The 16,556-nt window shown below is 45.7% G+C and overlaps 1 protein-coding gene across 2 annotated transcripts; it reads left to right on the top strand.

Annotated features, from left to right (window-relative positions):
• Positions 1-3,131: 3,131 nt before the first annotated feature.
• LOC104336735 (ovomucoid) lies at positions 3,132-8,582 on the top strand. 2 transcript variants are annotated; one of them, XM_075441704.1, is made up of 9 exons: positions 3,147-3,201; positions 4,195-4,214; positions 5,014-5,150; positions 5,670-5,727; positions 6,142-6,278; positions 6,854-6,918; positions 7,358-7,359; positions 7,943-8,052; positions 8,537-8,582. In XM_075441704.1, exons 1-9 carry the CDS (start codon positions 3,147-3,149, stop codon positions 8,580-8,582), a joined length of 630 nt encoding a protein of 209 aa, XP_075297819.1. The 2 variants fall into 2 exon arrangements, with proteins under 2 accessions (XP_009940889.1, XP_075297819.1); XM_009942587.2 differs by lacking the exon at positions 7,358-7,359 and having other exon boundaries at positions 3,132-3,201; positions 6,854-6,914.
• The last annotated feature ends 7,974 nt before the right edge of the window (positions 8,583-16,556 follow it).

Here is a 16,556-nt window from a genome sequence, read left to right as displayed (position 1 = left end):
TGGTGAAGGCAACAAGCATGGCATGTGACAGCAGCCTCAGCATGTTCCTGTACACTCGCAGGGCAAAAGTCTCTGGTTTCCAGAGATGCTGTCCACAAGGCACATAAGGGCAATACATCTTGAAGATGTGCCAAATCTGCCTAAAATATTCATGCATGCTCCCTTTAATATATAGAAACAAAGCCAGCAGTGTAATTATTTTAATGTTTATCCGTGTGAAGAAACCCACCACTTTTAGGTAAAAAAGTAACCTCTATATCCACTCAGTCATGCTGAGGCCTGCGTAACACGCCAGTGCCCAGGATAGGTGATTCCATGCACTGTAGTGCTATTTATACATTTAAGCATCCGAGTATACACTTTAGACCACTGTGATGTATGGAACACCAACACAATTGCTTGGGCTAAATTTCAATGATTTCAGCTGAATTGCATTTGATTAATGGATGGTGCCTTGTTTGTTCAAGGGAACACCTGTAAAGCATCTTTTGCTCTGCAGCTTCCATGGTGCTGAAGTCTATCCTGAGCACGATGCTTAGCTCCCATTACCAAAATAAACCCAGGTACGCTTGCCATTTTGGACTTGTGAAAGGGATCATGATGAGAAATTTAGCTTAAAGGCAGAACCCGCTCCTGCAAAATTACTCCTGCTAAAACAGCAGAGGTGCAGACCTCCTCCTAGGAAGGAGCAACTTGGAGATAGCACAAAGGCTGGAGTCGTGACACAGACAGGAAAATTGGGACAGGCTCCATGACTTAAGTATCGTTTTCTTAAATATCTGTAGGGAGAAAGGACCTACTGTACTTTCAAGCATATTTGATGCTATGTAAACAGGTTCCCAAACCTTCGGTGTCTTTTGTTCTTAAGATGGCTTGGCGGAACACTTTGAATTGGTCAGTGTGTTTAACTGTGACTAGGTCTGTAAATAAGTGTTGCCTGCTGATAAGGTTCAAGTGACATTTTCAGTGGCATTTGACAGAATTTAACCTGCTTTCAAGTCTTCTGCTGAGCTCTTCTATACCCAGGCAGTGAAACTGTGAAGAAGTCCTTGATTTTATCAAACCATAGCTAAATACCGTTAGATTCACAGGTTAGACACAGTCCTGCCAGACACACCTGTCTAAGCTTAACCAATTCTCCTGATGGCAAAGCAACACCTGACCCGTGTTCTTACCTAGTGGTGAATATCTGGGAATGCAGAAAAAAACCCACTCAAAACCAGAAAACAAAGCAGAGACTTTTAGCCTGATCTGCAAACAGGTAGTACTGCATGTTGGACCACAAGATGGGGACTAGGGGGGTAAAGCCCCTCTCACTGTAAGGGAATACCAGGTTCATGACCACCTGAGGAACCTGAGCATACATAAGTCTATGGGACCTGATGAGATGCATCCCAGAGTCCTGAGGGAATTGGCTGGTGTCGTTGTCAACTCACTCTCCATAATATTTGAAAAGTCACGGCAGTCAGGTGAAGTCCCTAGTGACTGGAAGAAGGGAAATATTGTGCCCATTTTTAATAAAGGGTAGAAAGGAGGACCCTGGGAACTACCAACCTGTCAGCCTCACCTCTGTGCCTGGGAAGATCATGGAACAGATCCTCCTAGAAGCTATGCTAAGGCACAGGGAAGACCTTTCTCTCTGAACTGGGGAGATACAGATTTGATGGGTGGATTGTTCGGTGGACAATGAATTGGTTGGATGATTGCATCCAGACGGTCAATGGCTTGACATCCAAATTGATACTGGTGACAAGTGGTGTCCCTCAAGGGTCTGTAATGGACCATTGCTGTTTAATATTTTCATCAATGACTTAGCGAGATCGAGTGCACCCTCAGCAAGTTTGCAGACGACACCAAGCTGAGTGGTGCAGCTGACACATCAGAAGGACAGGATGCCATCCAGAGGGACCTGGACAAGCTTGAGAAGTGGGCCTGTGGGAACCTAATGAAGTTCAACAAGACCAAGTGCAACGTCCTGCACATGGGTTGGGGCAACCCCTGATATCAATGCAGGCTAGGGGAGGAGGGGATTGAGAGCAGCCCTGCCGGGAAGGACTTGGGGGTACTGATGGATGAAAAGCTAGACATGACCCGGAAATGTGCACTCACAGCCCAGAAGGTCAATCATCTCATGGGCTGCATCCCCAGAAGTGTGGCCAGCAGGGTGAGGGAGGGGATTCTGCCCCTCTGCTCCACTCTGGTGAGACCCTCCCCTGGGAGTCCTGCGTGCAGCTCTGGAGCCCTCAGTACAGGAAGACATGGACCAATTGAAGTGGGGCCAGAAGAGGCCACAAAAATGATCCAAGGGCTGGAGCACTTTTCCTGCAAGGGCAGGCTGAGAGAGTTGGGGCTGTTCAGCCTGGAGAAGAGGAGGCTGTGGGGACACCTGATTGCAGCCTTCCAGTACCTGAAGGGGGCCTAATAGGAAAGATGAGGGAAATCTTTTTAACAAGGCCTGCTGAGACAAGGAGTAACGGTTTTAAACTACAGGAGGGTAGATATAGACTGGATGCAAGGAAGAAATTTTTTACCATGAGGGTGGTGAAACACTGGCACAGCTTGCCCAGAAAGGTACTGGAGGCCCCATCCCTGGAAGCATTCAAGGCCAGGTTGGATGGGGCTCTGAGCAGCTTGGTCTGGTTGAAGATGTTCCTGCTCACTGTGGGAGTGTTGGGCTAGATGACCTCTAAAGGTCCCTTCCAACCCAAAGCATTCTATGTTCTGCCTAAGATGCTCCCTGATGGGAGATGTTGCTCTGCAGAGATGGATGGTGGACCCGCTGTTTACTCCCCTCAATATTTTGTGCTCCTTACATCTCTACCAGAATCCTAAATAGGTTTCTTTTGTCTAAAAGGCTGTTTGTTTTGGTTTTGACCACTGAGAACATGTGATACTTGTCTCAAGCTATTAACCAGATGTCTGGCCAAAATCAATTGCCCAGCAGATGCAGACCATTACCTGAAAGTCAAGACCTCAATAAATATTACCAGCCTCATTGTACTGGTGACAGATTCTGCTGGTTGTTTTATGTCACAGTTGAACAGTTTAGACAATGCATTTGTATATATTTGCAGTTAGCCTTGGAGAGACCATCTCACGAGCAGAGCAGGAGCAGGCAGCCTGCAGACTCCAGAAATACTTCCACCATGACCACGGCAGGTGTTTTTGTGCTCCTCTCCTTTGTGCTTTGCTGCTTCCCAGGTGAGTAAGTCTCAAGGCGTCGCAGAGGCTTCATGTCTGACTCCTGGCTGTCTTTAAAAGGATAAGATAGTGGCTTCAAAGAGAGAAATTCTTCTCCTGCTAAGAGCTAGGCTGCCTCAGTACGCTGGCATCGCGTAGGATGCAGGAGCAGATTTCAGGAGAGTCTTAAATGGATCGCTGTTGTAGCTGATTGTCATGAATACAAATAACTGCAAATGGAGTTCTGTGCTGGTAACTAGTACTGTTACGCTTTTTACACTGCTGTTTTAATGCCGTTACACTGCTTATACTTGTTGTTGTGCAATTACAACAAATGGATAAATACTTGAAACAAGGCTGTAATGAGGTGGTCAGACCTCCAGTAGCTAGTCACAACAATATTGTAATAGCACAAGCAAGTTCTGTGCAGAAGCCTGGCAACTTTCCTGCAATACTTTTGCTGTTAATGGGGAAACAAGAGATGAAAACAAGACAGAGTCTGATGTTCTCACTGCATATTTACAGCTGATGAAATTACAAAGTCAAAGACAATTTTTTTTTCACACTCGGCTTCTTTAAAATGCCTGTTTCTGACAACATATGTTGTATGTATTTGCTTATCCTGCAGGTGACTATTCGCATCTATCTGTATTGACTTAGGTTTCTTTTCAGATAGGTAGCAGCGGCTCTTTATGGTCAAAACGGATGTGTAAAAAGATAAGCAAGGAAAAGCCATTTTATTTTCAATTAGTAAGTCTACCTATCTCAAAACAAAAAAGAACAAATCTGTTCAAAAACATATTTCATCACAGCCAGCAATAAGCAACACTATTATGCTTATCAACATAGAAAAAAGAAATTCATACATAGTTTATTTAGTTCAGGAAACTAATCATTGGAAATCATTCAGTTTGGTCCTGTGTATAGGAATCTCACATCCAGATTTCCAGCTTTAACTGAAGTCTTATCATACCAGCTTTGTTTCACACTTTATGCCTCTCCTTTCTTTTCCAGATGCTGCCTTTGGGGTTGAGGTGAGTGGAAGATTTCTTTCTGTCACTTTTCTCGGGTATGTGGCCTGGTAAAGACATAACCAAGGGAATGGGAAAAACCTCAGGCCTGTAGATGCTTAGCTGGTTTTCACCTAGCATCAAATTAGTGTCATTGTAATCAGATTCTACAGTGTAAAACATTAAATTATACTGTTATTGGCTCTACGTCTATGCTGTGTATTAATAATGTAGCAGTAGTAATGATAAAAAATATTGAGATTAATTAATTTTTCACCAACTTTAAACTGGTCTAAGCTTTAAGTTGGTCATGTATGACTGGCTCTAAACGGATACCACTGACTTGTGGTATCAGAACCTACCCAAAGGCAACCTATTGGAAGAATAAAATACTATGAGACACTCCAGCTTCCACACACCAGGTCATTAGTCTTGCTCCTCTGAAAAAAAACTTGATCAGCCTGTTGAGATTGAAAAAGTAATAACAGAAGTGCCCTGGAGGGGCCACAAGAATGTAAGAAAGAGGGACCAGTGGATAGCCTTTGTAAAAGGATACCAAGTGAGCGTGAGAGACCACCACTGATTTACCCCATCTGGGGGGCTGCATGGCCATAGCCCTCTCCTCCTCCTCCTCCTTTCCTGCTGTCTTGGGAGGTCTCTGCAGGAAGGATTCACCTGTTACCTGACTGCACCACCAGCACAACTTTGTGCTGTGGTAGTGAAAAACCCACTACAGGTAGTATCTTGTCACAGTCTCATGCAAAATGAGAGTTGTGAATGCAAAATATCTTCTCCACCCTGTTGCTGTACGTTCCCTTAACAGGTGGACTGCAGTGTGTATCCCAACACTACAAATGAGGAAGGCAAAGAGGCATTGGTCTGCACCAATGTCCTCAGCCCCATCTGCGGTTCCGATGGAGTCACCTACAGCCATGAGTGCCTGCTCTGTGCCTACAACATGTACGTACCTCGTAGGACATCTCAGGCAGCAATGCTTAGAACTCCCAGCAGCACCACTTTTCAACAAACAGTGATCTGTCATACGTCACTTCTGTCAATTCCTTCAAAATGAGCTCGGGTATCACTGCGTGGCACTCTGTTGCCTAGGCATTGCTTTAGTCACCGTGTGTCTCTCTTGCTGGTGTAATTTATTCAGGTTTTTCTTCTCCAGCTCAAGCATCATCCAGATGACAACCCCTCCGGCACATCTCATCACAGCAAAGCAGAGCAAAAGGATGGAGAGATGCTCTGCTCTGAACTGCCCGAAACGCTCCTAAAGCTCTCAGGGTCTTTACATCCCTGCTAGCCACTCGGTGCTAGCTGGTCAGGGAGGATGGCTCTACCTTCTCAAAAAATATATACAAGCCTGATTGATTAAAGAGAGTCAGCTTTCCCTTGTATTAGTTACATACTTCTAGCACCGAGGATGTAGCAAGGAGTCTTGGCTGAACTTCCTAACATTTGTCTTTCCCTCTCCAGAGAATATGGAACCAATGTCAGCAAAGACCATGATGGAGAATGCAAGGAAGTTGTCCCTGTAAGTGAAACCAAGGGCAAAACAAGGGGCATGCCTGGCTTCTGAGTGGCCAAAGCTGCCTATTGACTACTGCAAGAAATGATTCAAACAATAAATAAGGGGACATATGAGATGTCAGAATCTTGCATTGGTCATCTTCAAGACCAGGTTGGACAGGGCTCCAAGCAACCTGATCTAGTTAGTGGTGTCCCTGCTCGCTGCAGGGGGGTTGGACTAGATGACCTCTAGGGGTCCCTTCCAACCCAAAACTTTCTATGATTCTATGATCTTCGAGTGAAATGCTATCATAGTGACACACAAAAAAGCATTTTTCCTGCTGTTGTGGTATCTTAAGTAGCCAAACAGGCATACGCACCAGATCTACTTGCTTCCTGTAAGGCTTCACTGTTGCTGTGTTGTGTGTTCCCTCAACAGCTGGACTGCAGTAAATATCCCAACATGACAAATGAGGAAGGCAAAGTGGTGTTGCTCTGCAACAAAGACCTCAACCCCGTCTGTGGTACTGATGGGGTCACCTACAACAACGAGTGCCTGCTGTGTGCCCGTAACCTGTGAGTACTGTGTGTGCAGAGCTCTCCTGTGAGGGACAACGAGTGTTTAGCACTCCTGGCAGCTGTTCTTCTGAATATCAGGGCTTCTACCAAGGCTTTTTCTGTAAGGCATTTGGACTTTGACCCTCCTCTTTCCCTGATAGCTGTACAATGTTTTCCTTTGTGATTAAAAGGAAAATTGTGCTTTGATCTAGAGAGGGAAGTAGAGAGCTGACTGGGGATCTAACGCAGGACAGAATGCTTCTCTTAACTAAGTTATACAGGTCAATGTAGCAGATGCTGCCTTGTAGAGGACAGCGACTGACCTTGTATCTACATTGTCACACAACCTAGGTCCCAGTTCACCCTAACACCCTGGACCCTCCCTTGTCCTTCGCATTGTGCTATAGAACAGTGCTCTGCCAGGCTGTGACACCAGCTGAGCTGGTATCTAGAGCCACATGGACACAGCCTAAGCTGGAGGTCTCTCGTATCCCACACGTTGTACCTGAGGCTCATCAGCACAGCTGGGACGAGGGGTTCAGCAGAGCAGGTTGCCTGCAGAACTCCCTAACATGGGTGTTTTCCCTTCCCAGAGAGCCTGGAACCAGTGTCGGCAAGAAGTATGACGGTGAATGTAAGAAGGAAACTGCTACAGTAAGTGAACTGCGTGATGGGGGACAGGGTTTCAGTCCCACTGATACCAGTGGAAACACTGCCAGTGTCAGCAGCAGCTCCCAGAGCAGCAGCATGCCATGGGAGTGCAACTGCTGCTGTGCTTCAGCACAGGGAAGATTTTGCTTTCTCCACACATAACACACATTATCCGTGCTGACGTCAGAAAAGGAAGCGGGTGACTGCACAGGAAGGGATCAGTAAAAGACTAGCAGCAGAAATAACCCATCAGAGCAGAACTGAGAATAAGAACAGAGAATGGCTTTTGGGGTCAGGCCAATGGTTCACCAAGCCCACGATGGCTTGATGCAGAGCCCACTCTTAGCAGGGGTCATAAGGATTGTGTAGGAGAGAATAAGAACAGAGTGAGTATGTATGGGACTCTTCCAACCTCCAGCTATTTTCAGGTGGTGGACCTCAGCTAGGCGTGATTTCTGTGTAGTCAGTAAACCTTGCTGGATTTCTCCTTCACGAAATTCCTCAGCCTCTCCCTGGACTCACACACATTTTTTTCACTATGATACCTCTCAGCAAGTGTAGCATTCATTGCACAAAGAAACAAAATCCCACTCTGGCAGCTTCTAGCTAAGTGCTGATCTTCCCGTTTTAACACTACGGGAGAGATACTGGACCCTTACACAGGCACCAGCACCTACCCTTCTCCAGACACCAATTTTTTCCATTTAATTTCCTGGCCAGGTTGGGAACACAGTGCAGTGTGATCACGAGCATGGCACGTTCACCGAGTAAACTGTTGCTGCTGCTTAGAAATGCTGTGGTCAGGTTATGATACACATCTCTTCAAACAGGAAATTACGATCTATTTTTATATTATTAAATTTTTCTGGCATAGGAGAAATTGATACCTCAGTGCATATCAGATTGTGGAAGGAAGTTAATTACTTTTAGTTAGATCATTATCATTCACACTGCAGCTGTGGCTGGGGGTTCAAGCCCTTCTGCTATTGACTCCTCCTTATCCTTCACATTAGACTTTTCTTTTTTTGCAGGTTGACTGCAGTGACTACCCTAAACCTGCCTGCTTGCTTGAGTACATGCCTCTCTGTGGCTCTGACAACAAAACATACGACAATAAGTGTAGCTTCTGCAATGCAGTCGTGTATGTACAAACACAGATCACATTCGTGTCATCCCTTCCCTCCTATAGGCACAAGTCTGCACAGTTGCCACTTTTCTCATTTGCTGACAGGTGTTGATTAGGGATTCGGGGCAGGAGAACACCAGCCATCATCACCACCATTCTTTTTTTTTTTATTAGAGCATACAAGGAGCTATCTGTGGTTTGTTAGTGTGAATGCTTTGAAGACTATTAAACTTAATGGAATTTTTCTTGCATGTCGCAAAAAAACGTTAAATTTGAAGTTTCATTACAGTTTCCCCAAAATATTTTCAGTCTTAGGAATCGGTTAAATCATTTCACTCATCTCTTAATAATCAAACAGCCAATGGGGCTCTGAGTCTGCAAGTTCTTTGGCTCTGGGGCAGGATCCTATCTGACGCCTTCTCTAGGAGCCAAGCAAAAGGACAGATTGTAGCAGGCAGGACTCTGTCTCTAATCCAATTTTTCCTCTTCTTACTTTCAGTGACAGCAATGGGACTCTCAGTTTAAGCCATTTTGGAAAATGCTGAGTATTGGTGCTGAGAGAATTCATCACAGGATCCCCACTGGCAAATCCCAGCTAAAGATCTCACCTCAGTTCATCTCGCCCTCTGGGGAACTCAGCTCACTCCAGATTTTCTTTCCAATAAACTTAAATCAGCAACATTTCTTGTTTCATGTGTTGTCTCATGAAACATTTTCTTCTGATTTGTTGAATCATGATGCCAGGCTGAACAGGTTATGTGCTTATAGCTCTGGGATATAACAAGAACAATGTCTTGCTCCCCTCCCTCTCATAAAAGGCAGAAAATTAAACACATGCATAAACCTCAGAGCTGTTTGACTTTGCCCATAAATGGTAGTCAGCCTACATTAGTGTTCAGACCCTTTTAGACCTTTGACACTGTAAAGGGCTGAAATACTGCTCTGAAGTGATGACGCTAGCTGCTCTCTCTCAAGGTATTTCTGGTGCATTTTCCCTGTGCAAGCATCATCAGCAAAACCTGGTCAGTCTGTGGTGATGTCTGCCCCAAGGGCTGAGCCCTGGCCGCCTGAGCACAGCCCTCACCTCAGGCGTAGCACTCTGCAAGGGCAGGCTGCTAGCAAAGCCTGCATTTTTAAGACGTGTGAGTGGGCGCTGTCTGCGTGTCTGGGTCCTACAAATCACATGTTTCTAGGTTTTTGTCATCTTGAACTCGTTCTTTAGTAATCTCCCAGTGTTTTAAGACAAATGCCCTCCTAGGGATGGTTCCTAATCCTCCCTACTTGTCTTCTCCCTTAGTGTTTAATAATGTAGCACTCTTTGCCAGCCCAAGGAGTATTTCAGCAGTATTTCACCATCCAAGGACAAAGTATACTTCTGTTTTTTGAGTGTGACCTGTCATTGGCACCTTGTCTATGAAATTTATTTTGCTTTTGTCCTCTGTTGGACTATTGAATAGGTGTTTTTTTCATCCACACAGGAGAAACATAAATAAATCGGGCATACCCCTTATAAAAAGTAGTATCTCCCATATGCGTTTCTTCTGGGATCCAAAGGGAGGGGGATGCTTGTTTTTCTTGGTGGAATGAGGTCGTCCAAAAAAGCGATGCTTTGGTGGTAAAACAGAGGATGTATGTTGAAACGGGCAGATGGATGAAGCAGTGATTTCCAGATTGGGTTCAACTTTTCTGGGATTCAGGCTGGGGTCTCACATCATCCTGTCATCATCAGACTATCAGTCCCTTACTGCACACCTAACCCACAATGCTAATGGCTTTTAGGGGAAACAACTATTGTAAATTCTCTGCCAATGCCCATAAAAGTTGCTCCATCTCTTGTCCAACCCAAGAACTCCCTGCAGTGTCTGGGACACCCTCTAGCTTGCCTGCCCAGTTCACTGTTTTCCTGGTTCCACTATAACTTAGTGATGCTTTACTGGGTTGAAGCATGAAAATAAAAGCAGAGACTTCCCACGCCAGAAGCAGTTCATTCAACAGTTTGCTTGTGACAAAGCAGTGTATGTAAATAGGCACTGATAGGTGCACACAGGGAAAACGGGGCAGCAGTCACTGCTTAGGTTTGTACAGTTGCTCTTTTGCCTGCAGGAATTTTCTATGATCCTTCAGAAGGAAGCTGCCACATATTTCACTTGAAATAACAACACAGAGGGTCTATCTAACCTATCTAAACTTCTTGTGACTCCTGATGATGAAGAAGCATTCTTCGTGGCCTGCAGCATGGCTTACCTCTATTGAGGTTGCCACGCTGACAAAACACCGCGAGTGTTACTGCAGAATGAGGGTGGATAAACCAAATACGAATGCACACAGACATGCGCACGTTCATGTCAGCATGGTTACCACCTGAGGGCAGAATTAAGGCTACGTTTGCTGAGCAAAACACAGGCTCCGCTGCAGGCAGATGCTTCAGCCACCATGCAGACAGCGGGCGCGTTGCCGCTGTTTGCTCTAGCCCTGCGCTGCATCCCAGGTGAGCAGCTCTGCTGCCTCCTGCTCTGCCTTGGAGTAAGTGCCATTTGTCTTTAAAACCACAAAAACATCCTCAGACTGGAAAGAGCTTCATTCTACAAGGACTTATTTACTCCTAGAAAGATAGTGTTGAAAAGACTTGACATCAAAGACTATCACTTATGGGGTAATATTTTAGCAACAGAACTGAGTGGGTAAGAACAACTGTGGGAACAGCTCTCCTCTCAGCGAGAGTTTATGCATAATGAAAGAAGTGACATGTACGTGGTACAACCCGGAGACTCAGACATCCAGTATTTAACCTCAGAAATGTTGCAGAAACACAAATTACTTTACTGAATGAAAGCGAACATTTCTTGTAGTCATCCTGAACTAAGAAGCAATTTGAGAGCCTAAATAGTTGAAGCTTTAGAAAAGTTACGTCTCACTAAATACTCCTCTCAATTAAGAGCTGTTGTGGAAAGCGTACAAGAAGCTGACTCTGTGTACTTGCCAACTTTACGACCCTGTTTGCCTCAATAACTTGTTCAGAGCCGTGGAAAATCCATTTTTCTTCTTTTGTTTCGTACACCTTTTTCGATCTTTGCTGTAACCCTCACTAAAAAAAAATTACACCTCAGAATCAATGTTGCGAACATACAATATGGCATAAAATTTTGCCTGAAATGCCTTTTGTCTAAGAAGTCCTTTGCTAACAAACACTGAATTGAAAGTTGTGTATTCAGGACGTGCATTCACAGTTCTTTTAATTCTAACAGAACCCATGAATTTCATTTGTATCATATTTCCTTCTTTTCTTCTTTTTTTCCAGATGCTGATGCAATGGTAGAGGAGGTAAGGGATAGATCTTTCTATTTTCCATCATTTCTTTCCTTAAAGCAGTTTCCCTATAAATCCTTACTAATCGTGTGGTGACTAAGCGTTTGAAGCTCCTGAGTCATCCAGCTGTCTGAACAGTATTTGCCACAGATATTATTGGGTGAAATTGCCATTTTCATCTGATGCTGGTTTCAACAAGTAGTGCAGTATTCAGTTAGTGTGCAAGTTGTCAAAATTACTGCAGCTGCACTGGCAATGCTTACACAGGCTCTACACTGCTGGCGGCAACACACCACCGTACCCCTGCCCTGGGCTTTTTCTCAACATCTGCTGCTGGCCATTACTGAGGGGAGCTCAGGGCATGTGGGGGTCTCCTAAAGGCACCTTACATAGCTGTTGTTGAGAGGTTTTTTGTGAACTTACATCGCATTTATCTACAGATGTACTGCATTGACTACACGGTCTCCAGCCCTGTCTGTACTCTGGAGTATGCCCCACACTGCGGGTCCAATGCTGAAATATCTGCCAGTAAATGCTTCTTCTGCGATACCTTCCTGTACGTATGAAAATAAATCTCTTCACTAACTAAATGGCATGGTAACTTTTCTAAAACTAACTAATCAGTCTTGGAGATCGGTTGGAGAAGTAAAGTTCTTTTATTTTGTGTTTACCTGGTCTCTTACTAGCAAGAGTCAGATTTTTTTTTGGAAGGATTTGCCAGGAATACTTTTCTTTCAGGTATGAAGAGGTAGCATTTAGTAGAGTTGTTCATTTCCCTCTTAAGCAATTTGCTGAAGAGCTCTCTTCCAGCAAACAGAGTCTATCTTCTATAGACTGTTTGTTCTTCCTTTAAATTAAGTCTTTCCCTTGTCTTTGAATGTTAAGACTAAAGTGAAATATCTGGAATAGTGTTCATAAGTTTTCTGTTTTAAATTCCTCTGTGATATATACTTCACCAGAGGGAGAGACAAAGAGTAAAAGCCCAGATGTTCTGTCTCTGAGGTACTGATTTCTTTCTCTGCAGCAGAAGCCATAAGACTCTTCATTTGAGACCTCTTTGAGAGTGTTAACTTCTCGACAGGCTTCAGCTCAGAAAGAGGAATCCTCCCTGGCAATGTTCCCCATGGCAGATGCTCCCCTAAAGCTTTCTCCTGAAACTTGGTTACTCCCGATTCAGCTTGAAATCTCTGCTTAATAAAAAAAGACATCAGTGTTTATGTCTTGCTTTAATAATATGTCTCATTCTGGTTTTACCTAAGATGTTGCATGACATCACTGCAACAATCCTGGGGTGCGGGTATTAATGGGCATATTACAGGGAGATGGAATACACTGCTCTGATCTACAAAGAAATCAACCTGAACTGCAAAGGGAATGGGTAGATGTTGAGGGCACCTGCCTTCATCCAGCTTTCCTACAGAAAGCCAGCCTGGAGCTGCATTGTTCTGCAATGCTCCAATCCATTTATTCCACAAAGGCTGTCTTGGACAGAAACTCTCTGCTGGGGTGAGAGGAACTGGCTGCCTCCCTAACCTGGCCAATACCTGCTGCCTCCCACCTGCGTTACTGTGTGGCAGACTTTGGCAGCACGAAGAGGTCCCGACGAGGGCTGAACATACACATAATTAGAGATAGTCCCGCAACTTTTGCAGCTGGGGGTGTTCTGTGGGTGCTGTGCAGAAGCCGTGCAGGCACAGAAGGTCTTGCTGGCACCAGGAGCTGCTCATCCCTGTTTCAGTTTCCAGGGTTAGCCCTGATTTCTTATGCCCAGAAAAGAAGTGGTGAAGAAGGGTAGTTGTTCCCAGCAACTTCTCTTCCTCTTGCAAGCAGGGTTGGAAACACTCCTTTAGGTGAGAGAAGCCCTTTTGCAATCCACTCTGCCTCCCAAAGCAGAACAGGGTGTTTTCTCTGGGCAGGCAGATACCTGGCTGCCCACGTTTGTGTTTGCAGCATTCGTCAGTGCAGGGTATTGCAGAAAAACAGTGGGCAGTCAGTCCTAACAGACCTGATGTTCAGAGGATTGCTAGCAATTGCTACCGCAGTCCGTTTCTGCACCTCGCCCACCACTTAGCTGCTGCTTGTAGGTAATTATGTCGACTGTCGCTTGTAGAGGATCCTTTGAGATTCTTCGGCCTCTGGAAATCTCAGCTGATGAAAGGAAGGGCTCAGAGTCATAGCGTTAATTTATTATTCATTAACAGCAAAGCGCTGGCAGTGCGGCATGCTGTACAGGCAGCAGTCTCACAGTCAAATAGTTAATGATCTTAAGTGACAATGTGTCACTTTCCAGAGACTGGAGAGAGCAGCTCTCTGAAGGGAGACAATTTATTTCCAAAAGACATGACTCTTTGCAACCATTTAATGCCAAGTCCCTTCCCGGGCCTGGAATGTCCCTCCTGTGAGAGGGAGGTCTGTGTGCAGGAAGGCATTTCAGTGTCACATGTAATTTCTTAGGACCAAGACAAACTGAGGCTCTCGGAGGTAGTGCCGGGGGTGTGCGGCTCAGGGGCTTCGTGCTCCTTGTACCCCTCCACTGCGTGAAGGAGTGGGGGTAAGAGAACACCAGCTTCAGCACCTATTAACTTTCCTGGGGAGCAGCGGAGAGGATGAGGATGGCCCCCAGGAGCCATGATGCCTTGGAGACGAGTGGAGTTCCCGATCGTGCTCAAGATCCCAGTGGTCTGCAGAGGGCATCTTCCAGGGGCCATGACTGCTAAGCAGGAGAATCCACCAGGCAATTGAGGGGAAACTGTGAGTAGAAATGGATGGGGACCAATCCTCCACCCTGATGCAGAGCTCAGCTGTGCTCAGGAGTAGCCGAGGGCAGGGCAGGACCCTGGCAGCAACCCTGGCCCCTGCCCCAGGGCCAGCTCCTTAGGACGGAGAGGAAGACAGTCCTCTTTCATGGGCACCTCGTTGGAAATAGTATTTTTGTTGCTGCTCAATAAAATCCTGCCACAACAACAAAAAATCCTCTCACCGTTACTAATCTAACTCTCCCTCCAGGAAATTCAAGGCAGGAAACATTGTCTGCCTGCCGAGGTATTTTATGGTACAATTCTTTAAGCAGTACCTCAGCACTTTATGTCATTATCTGATGTTTGTGAATTTAGGAAACGCCATTCAATTACCCTGCAACCTGATTAACACATTGCATGTAGTTATTTTGTTCTGCTCTATTTTGTATCAGTGCTTCTGTTTTAGTGTATTGTTCTACTTGTTGCTGGCCAGAATATACCTCAGGCCAGTCTAGACCTTTCTGTTAATGCAGTTTCTCTCTGAGGCTTCATTCAGGATAAATGGTTTGTTACCATGTTCTTTCTTGATGCGGAGAAAAATAAAATGGTGTTTTAAAAGAAAATTACTTGGCGACGTCGTTTTTGGGGGCTGGCTGTGTCAGAGCTGTTTGCAGCAAGGCAGAGGCGAGACTCGCTGAGGGGTTGGGATGCACGGGGCCAGATCCTCAGCCTTTCGCTGAATGCGGCTCCCAGACAGTCCAATTATTCCAGACACCCTTGCCTGTCAGATCAATTATGCTGCAGCGACCGGAGATATGCAGGTAGCAATCAGATAGCTGAGCTGCGAGGAGAAATCTCACATGAGTGCGGCAGAGAGCAGGGGCTCTGCTGGCTGTGAACCGAACCGGCGTGCTCATCGCAGATCCGGTTCTGCCCCCGTGTGCGGAGGGGTGCGAACAGCAACCCGTTCTGTCTCTGGGAGCGCGGGCTGGAGCGCTCGGTTCCTGGCTACGGTGCAGCGTGCGACAGCGGGAGACGGGAGCAAGGACAGTGACACTGCTGCTGGAATAACAACACGTGGTCTTGCACGCACCCATCCACCTTTTTTTTTTCCCCCAAAAATTTAAAAAGTAGAATTTCCCCTTGTAGCCAAATGAAGCCTGTGACATGTTTTAAACTAAAGCAGGGAACATAAATGAATTTTTCACGTCGTGGTAGATTATAGACTTGCTTGAGATGGGGAGTCTCAAGACCAGAGGAAAAGATTCTCAGGAAAATATCACTGCTATTGGAAGAAATAATGCTGGATTTGAAACTGGGTAGAATTTCCAGAGTTATTGGAAATTTTCCTTAATACAAGAGGATCCATCATATGACTACCAACATTTAGCCATTCATGTGGCCATAACCTTCTTGAATGTTTGCCCTCAAAGAAATTGAAACAGCAGGACAAGTTTGATTTAAACTTTTCTATGGCTCTCATGTCTGTAGAAACATTAAAATAATCCTATGCCCAAAGTCACTTTACTGAGCCCACCATCGTGATGCTCCTGAATATCACAGAGAGGTTTTGGCAGGTGAGTTCACTTTACCCTTTCTGTTTGCAACATGTGTATGACGTTTCTTGAAGCTCGCTCCTCCCGATGCGTGGAGACAGTTTTGACTGCTCCTAATGCCTGTTTTCAACCCATCTGCTGCCCTGCAATTACTTCTGTCCCATTCCCTCTGTTTCCTATTAGTGGAGCTCCTTGTGCAATCACACCTCACATCTCGCCCAGCAGCTCTCACTGCCCTGCCCTGCTTGCTACCAATTATCTCCCATCCTCTCATAGACCCTGTAGCAAGACTCTTTCCTTGCTTCTCTTCTTCTCCCTGGTGCCCTGTGAAGTGGCAGGGGTTACTGGAGGAAAAGAGCTGCTTTTGGAGCAGTCCTGGCTGACCACCCAGACCCTCAGAAGCAACGTGTGGGTCGGGGAGGGGCTCTCCCCAGCAGATCTAATTAATTAAAGGGCGGGTGTTGGCCAAACACGACAATGATGCCGCTCCCTAGCAGAGCCCTTGCCATTCACAGCAGCTCCTGAGGGACCAGCATGGTTTCAGCTTGGGAGGAGAGGAACACAGAGAAGCAGCGCAGTTTCTGGTAACTGGGGGATCTCAGATCTGGAGAAGCTAGGGTTGCAGGGCTGAAGAGGAGACAGGCGACATTCCTGTAGCCTCACTAACCACCACAGAGCAAGCAAATGCCATCTCCACCGCTGGCTGGTGCAAGTGCTGAGGAAGCCTTGTTTTTAGGCTTCTCCATTCTTGCCCCTGGAGAATCACCAGTATTAATGCTTCTGTGGTCACTGCTTCCCTTCCAAATATGCTCACAGTCAGTTCAAGGAATCTGAAAGTCACTCAGGATGTTAAGAATACAACAGCAACAGCTTTCAGAGGAACCCTTCAACTTCTGATATTTGTGAATGAGATCCAAAT

The sequence above is a fragment of the Opisthocomus hoazin genome, chromosome 22 (assembly GCF_030867145.1).
Source record: "Opisthocomus hoazin isolate bOpiHoa1 chromosome 22, bOpiHoa1.hap1, whole genome shotgun sequence".
In the NCBI taxonomy this organism is placed as follows: domain Eukaryota; kingdom Metazoa; phylum Chordata; class Aves; order Opisthocomiformes; family Opisthocomidae; genus Opisthocomus; species Opisthocomus hoazin.
Note: the sequence above shows the minus strand (reverse complement) of the source record. Positions and strands in the feature narration are given on the sequence as shown.

Coding starts and splice junctions, on each gene's coding strand:
- LOC104336735 (XM_075441704.1), top strand. CDS start 3,147: ATGACCACGGCAGGTGTTTTTGTGCTCCTCTCCTTTGTGCTTTGCTGC. Junction 5,151..5,669: donor CTGCTCTGTGCCTACAACAT/GTACGTACCTCG, acceptor TTCCCTCTCCAG/AGAATATGGAACCAATGTCA. Junction 5,728..6,141: donor AATGCAAGGAAGTTGTCCCT/GTAAGTGAAACC, acceptor TTCCCTCAACAG/CTGGACTGCAGTAAATATCC.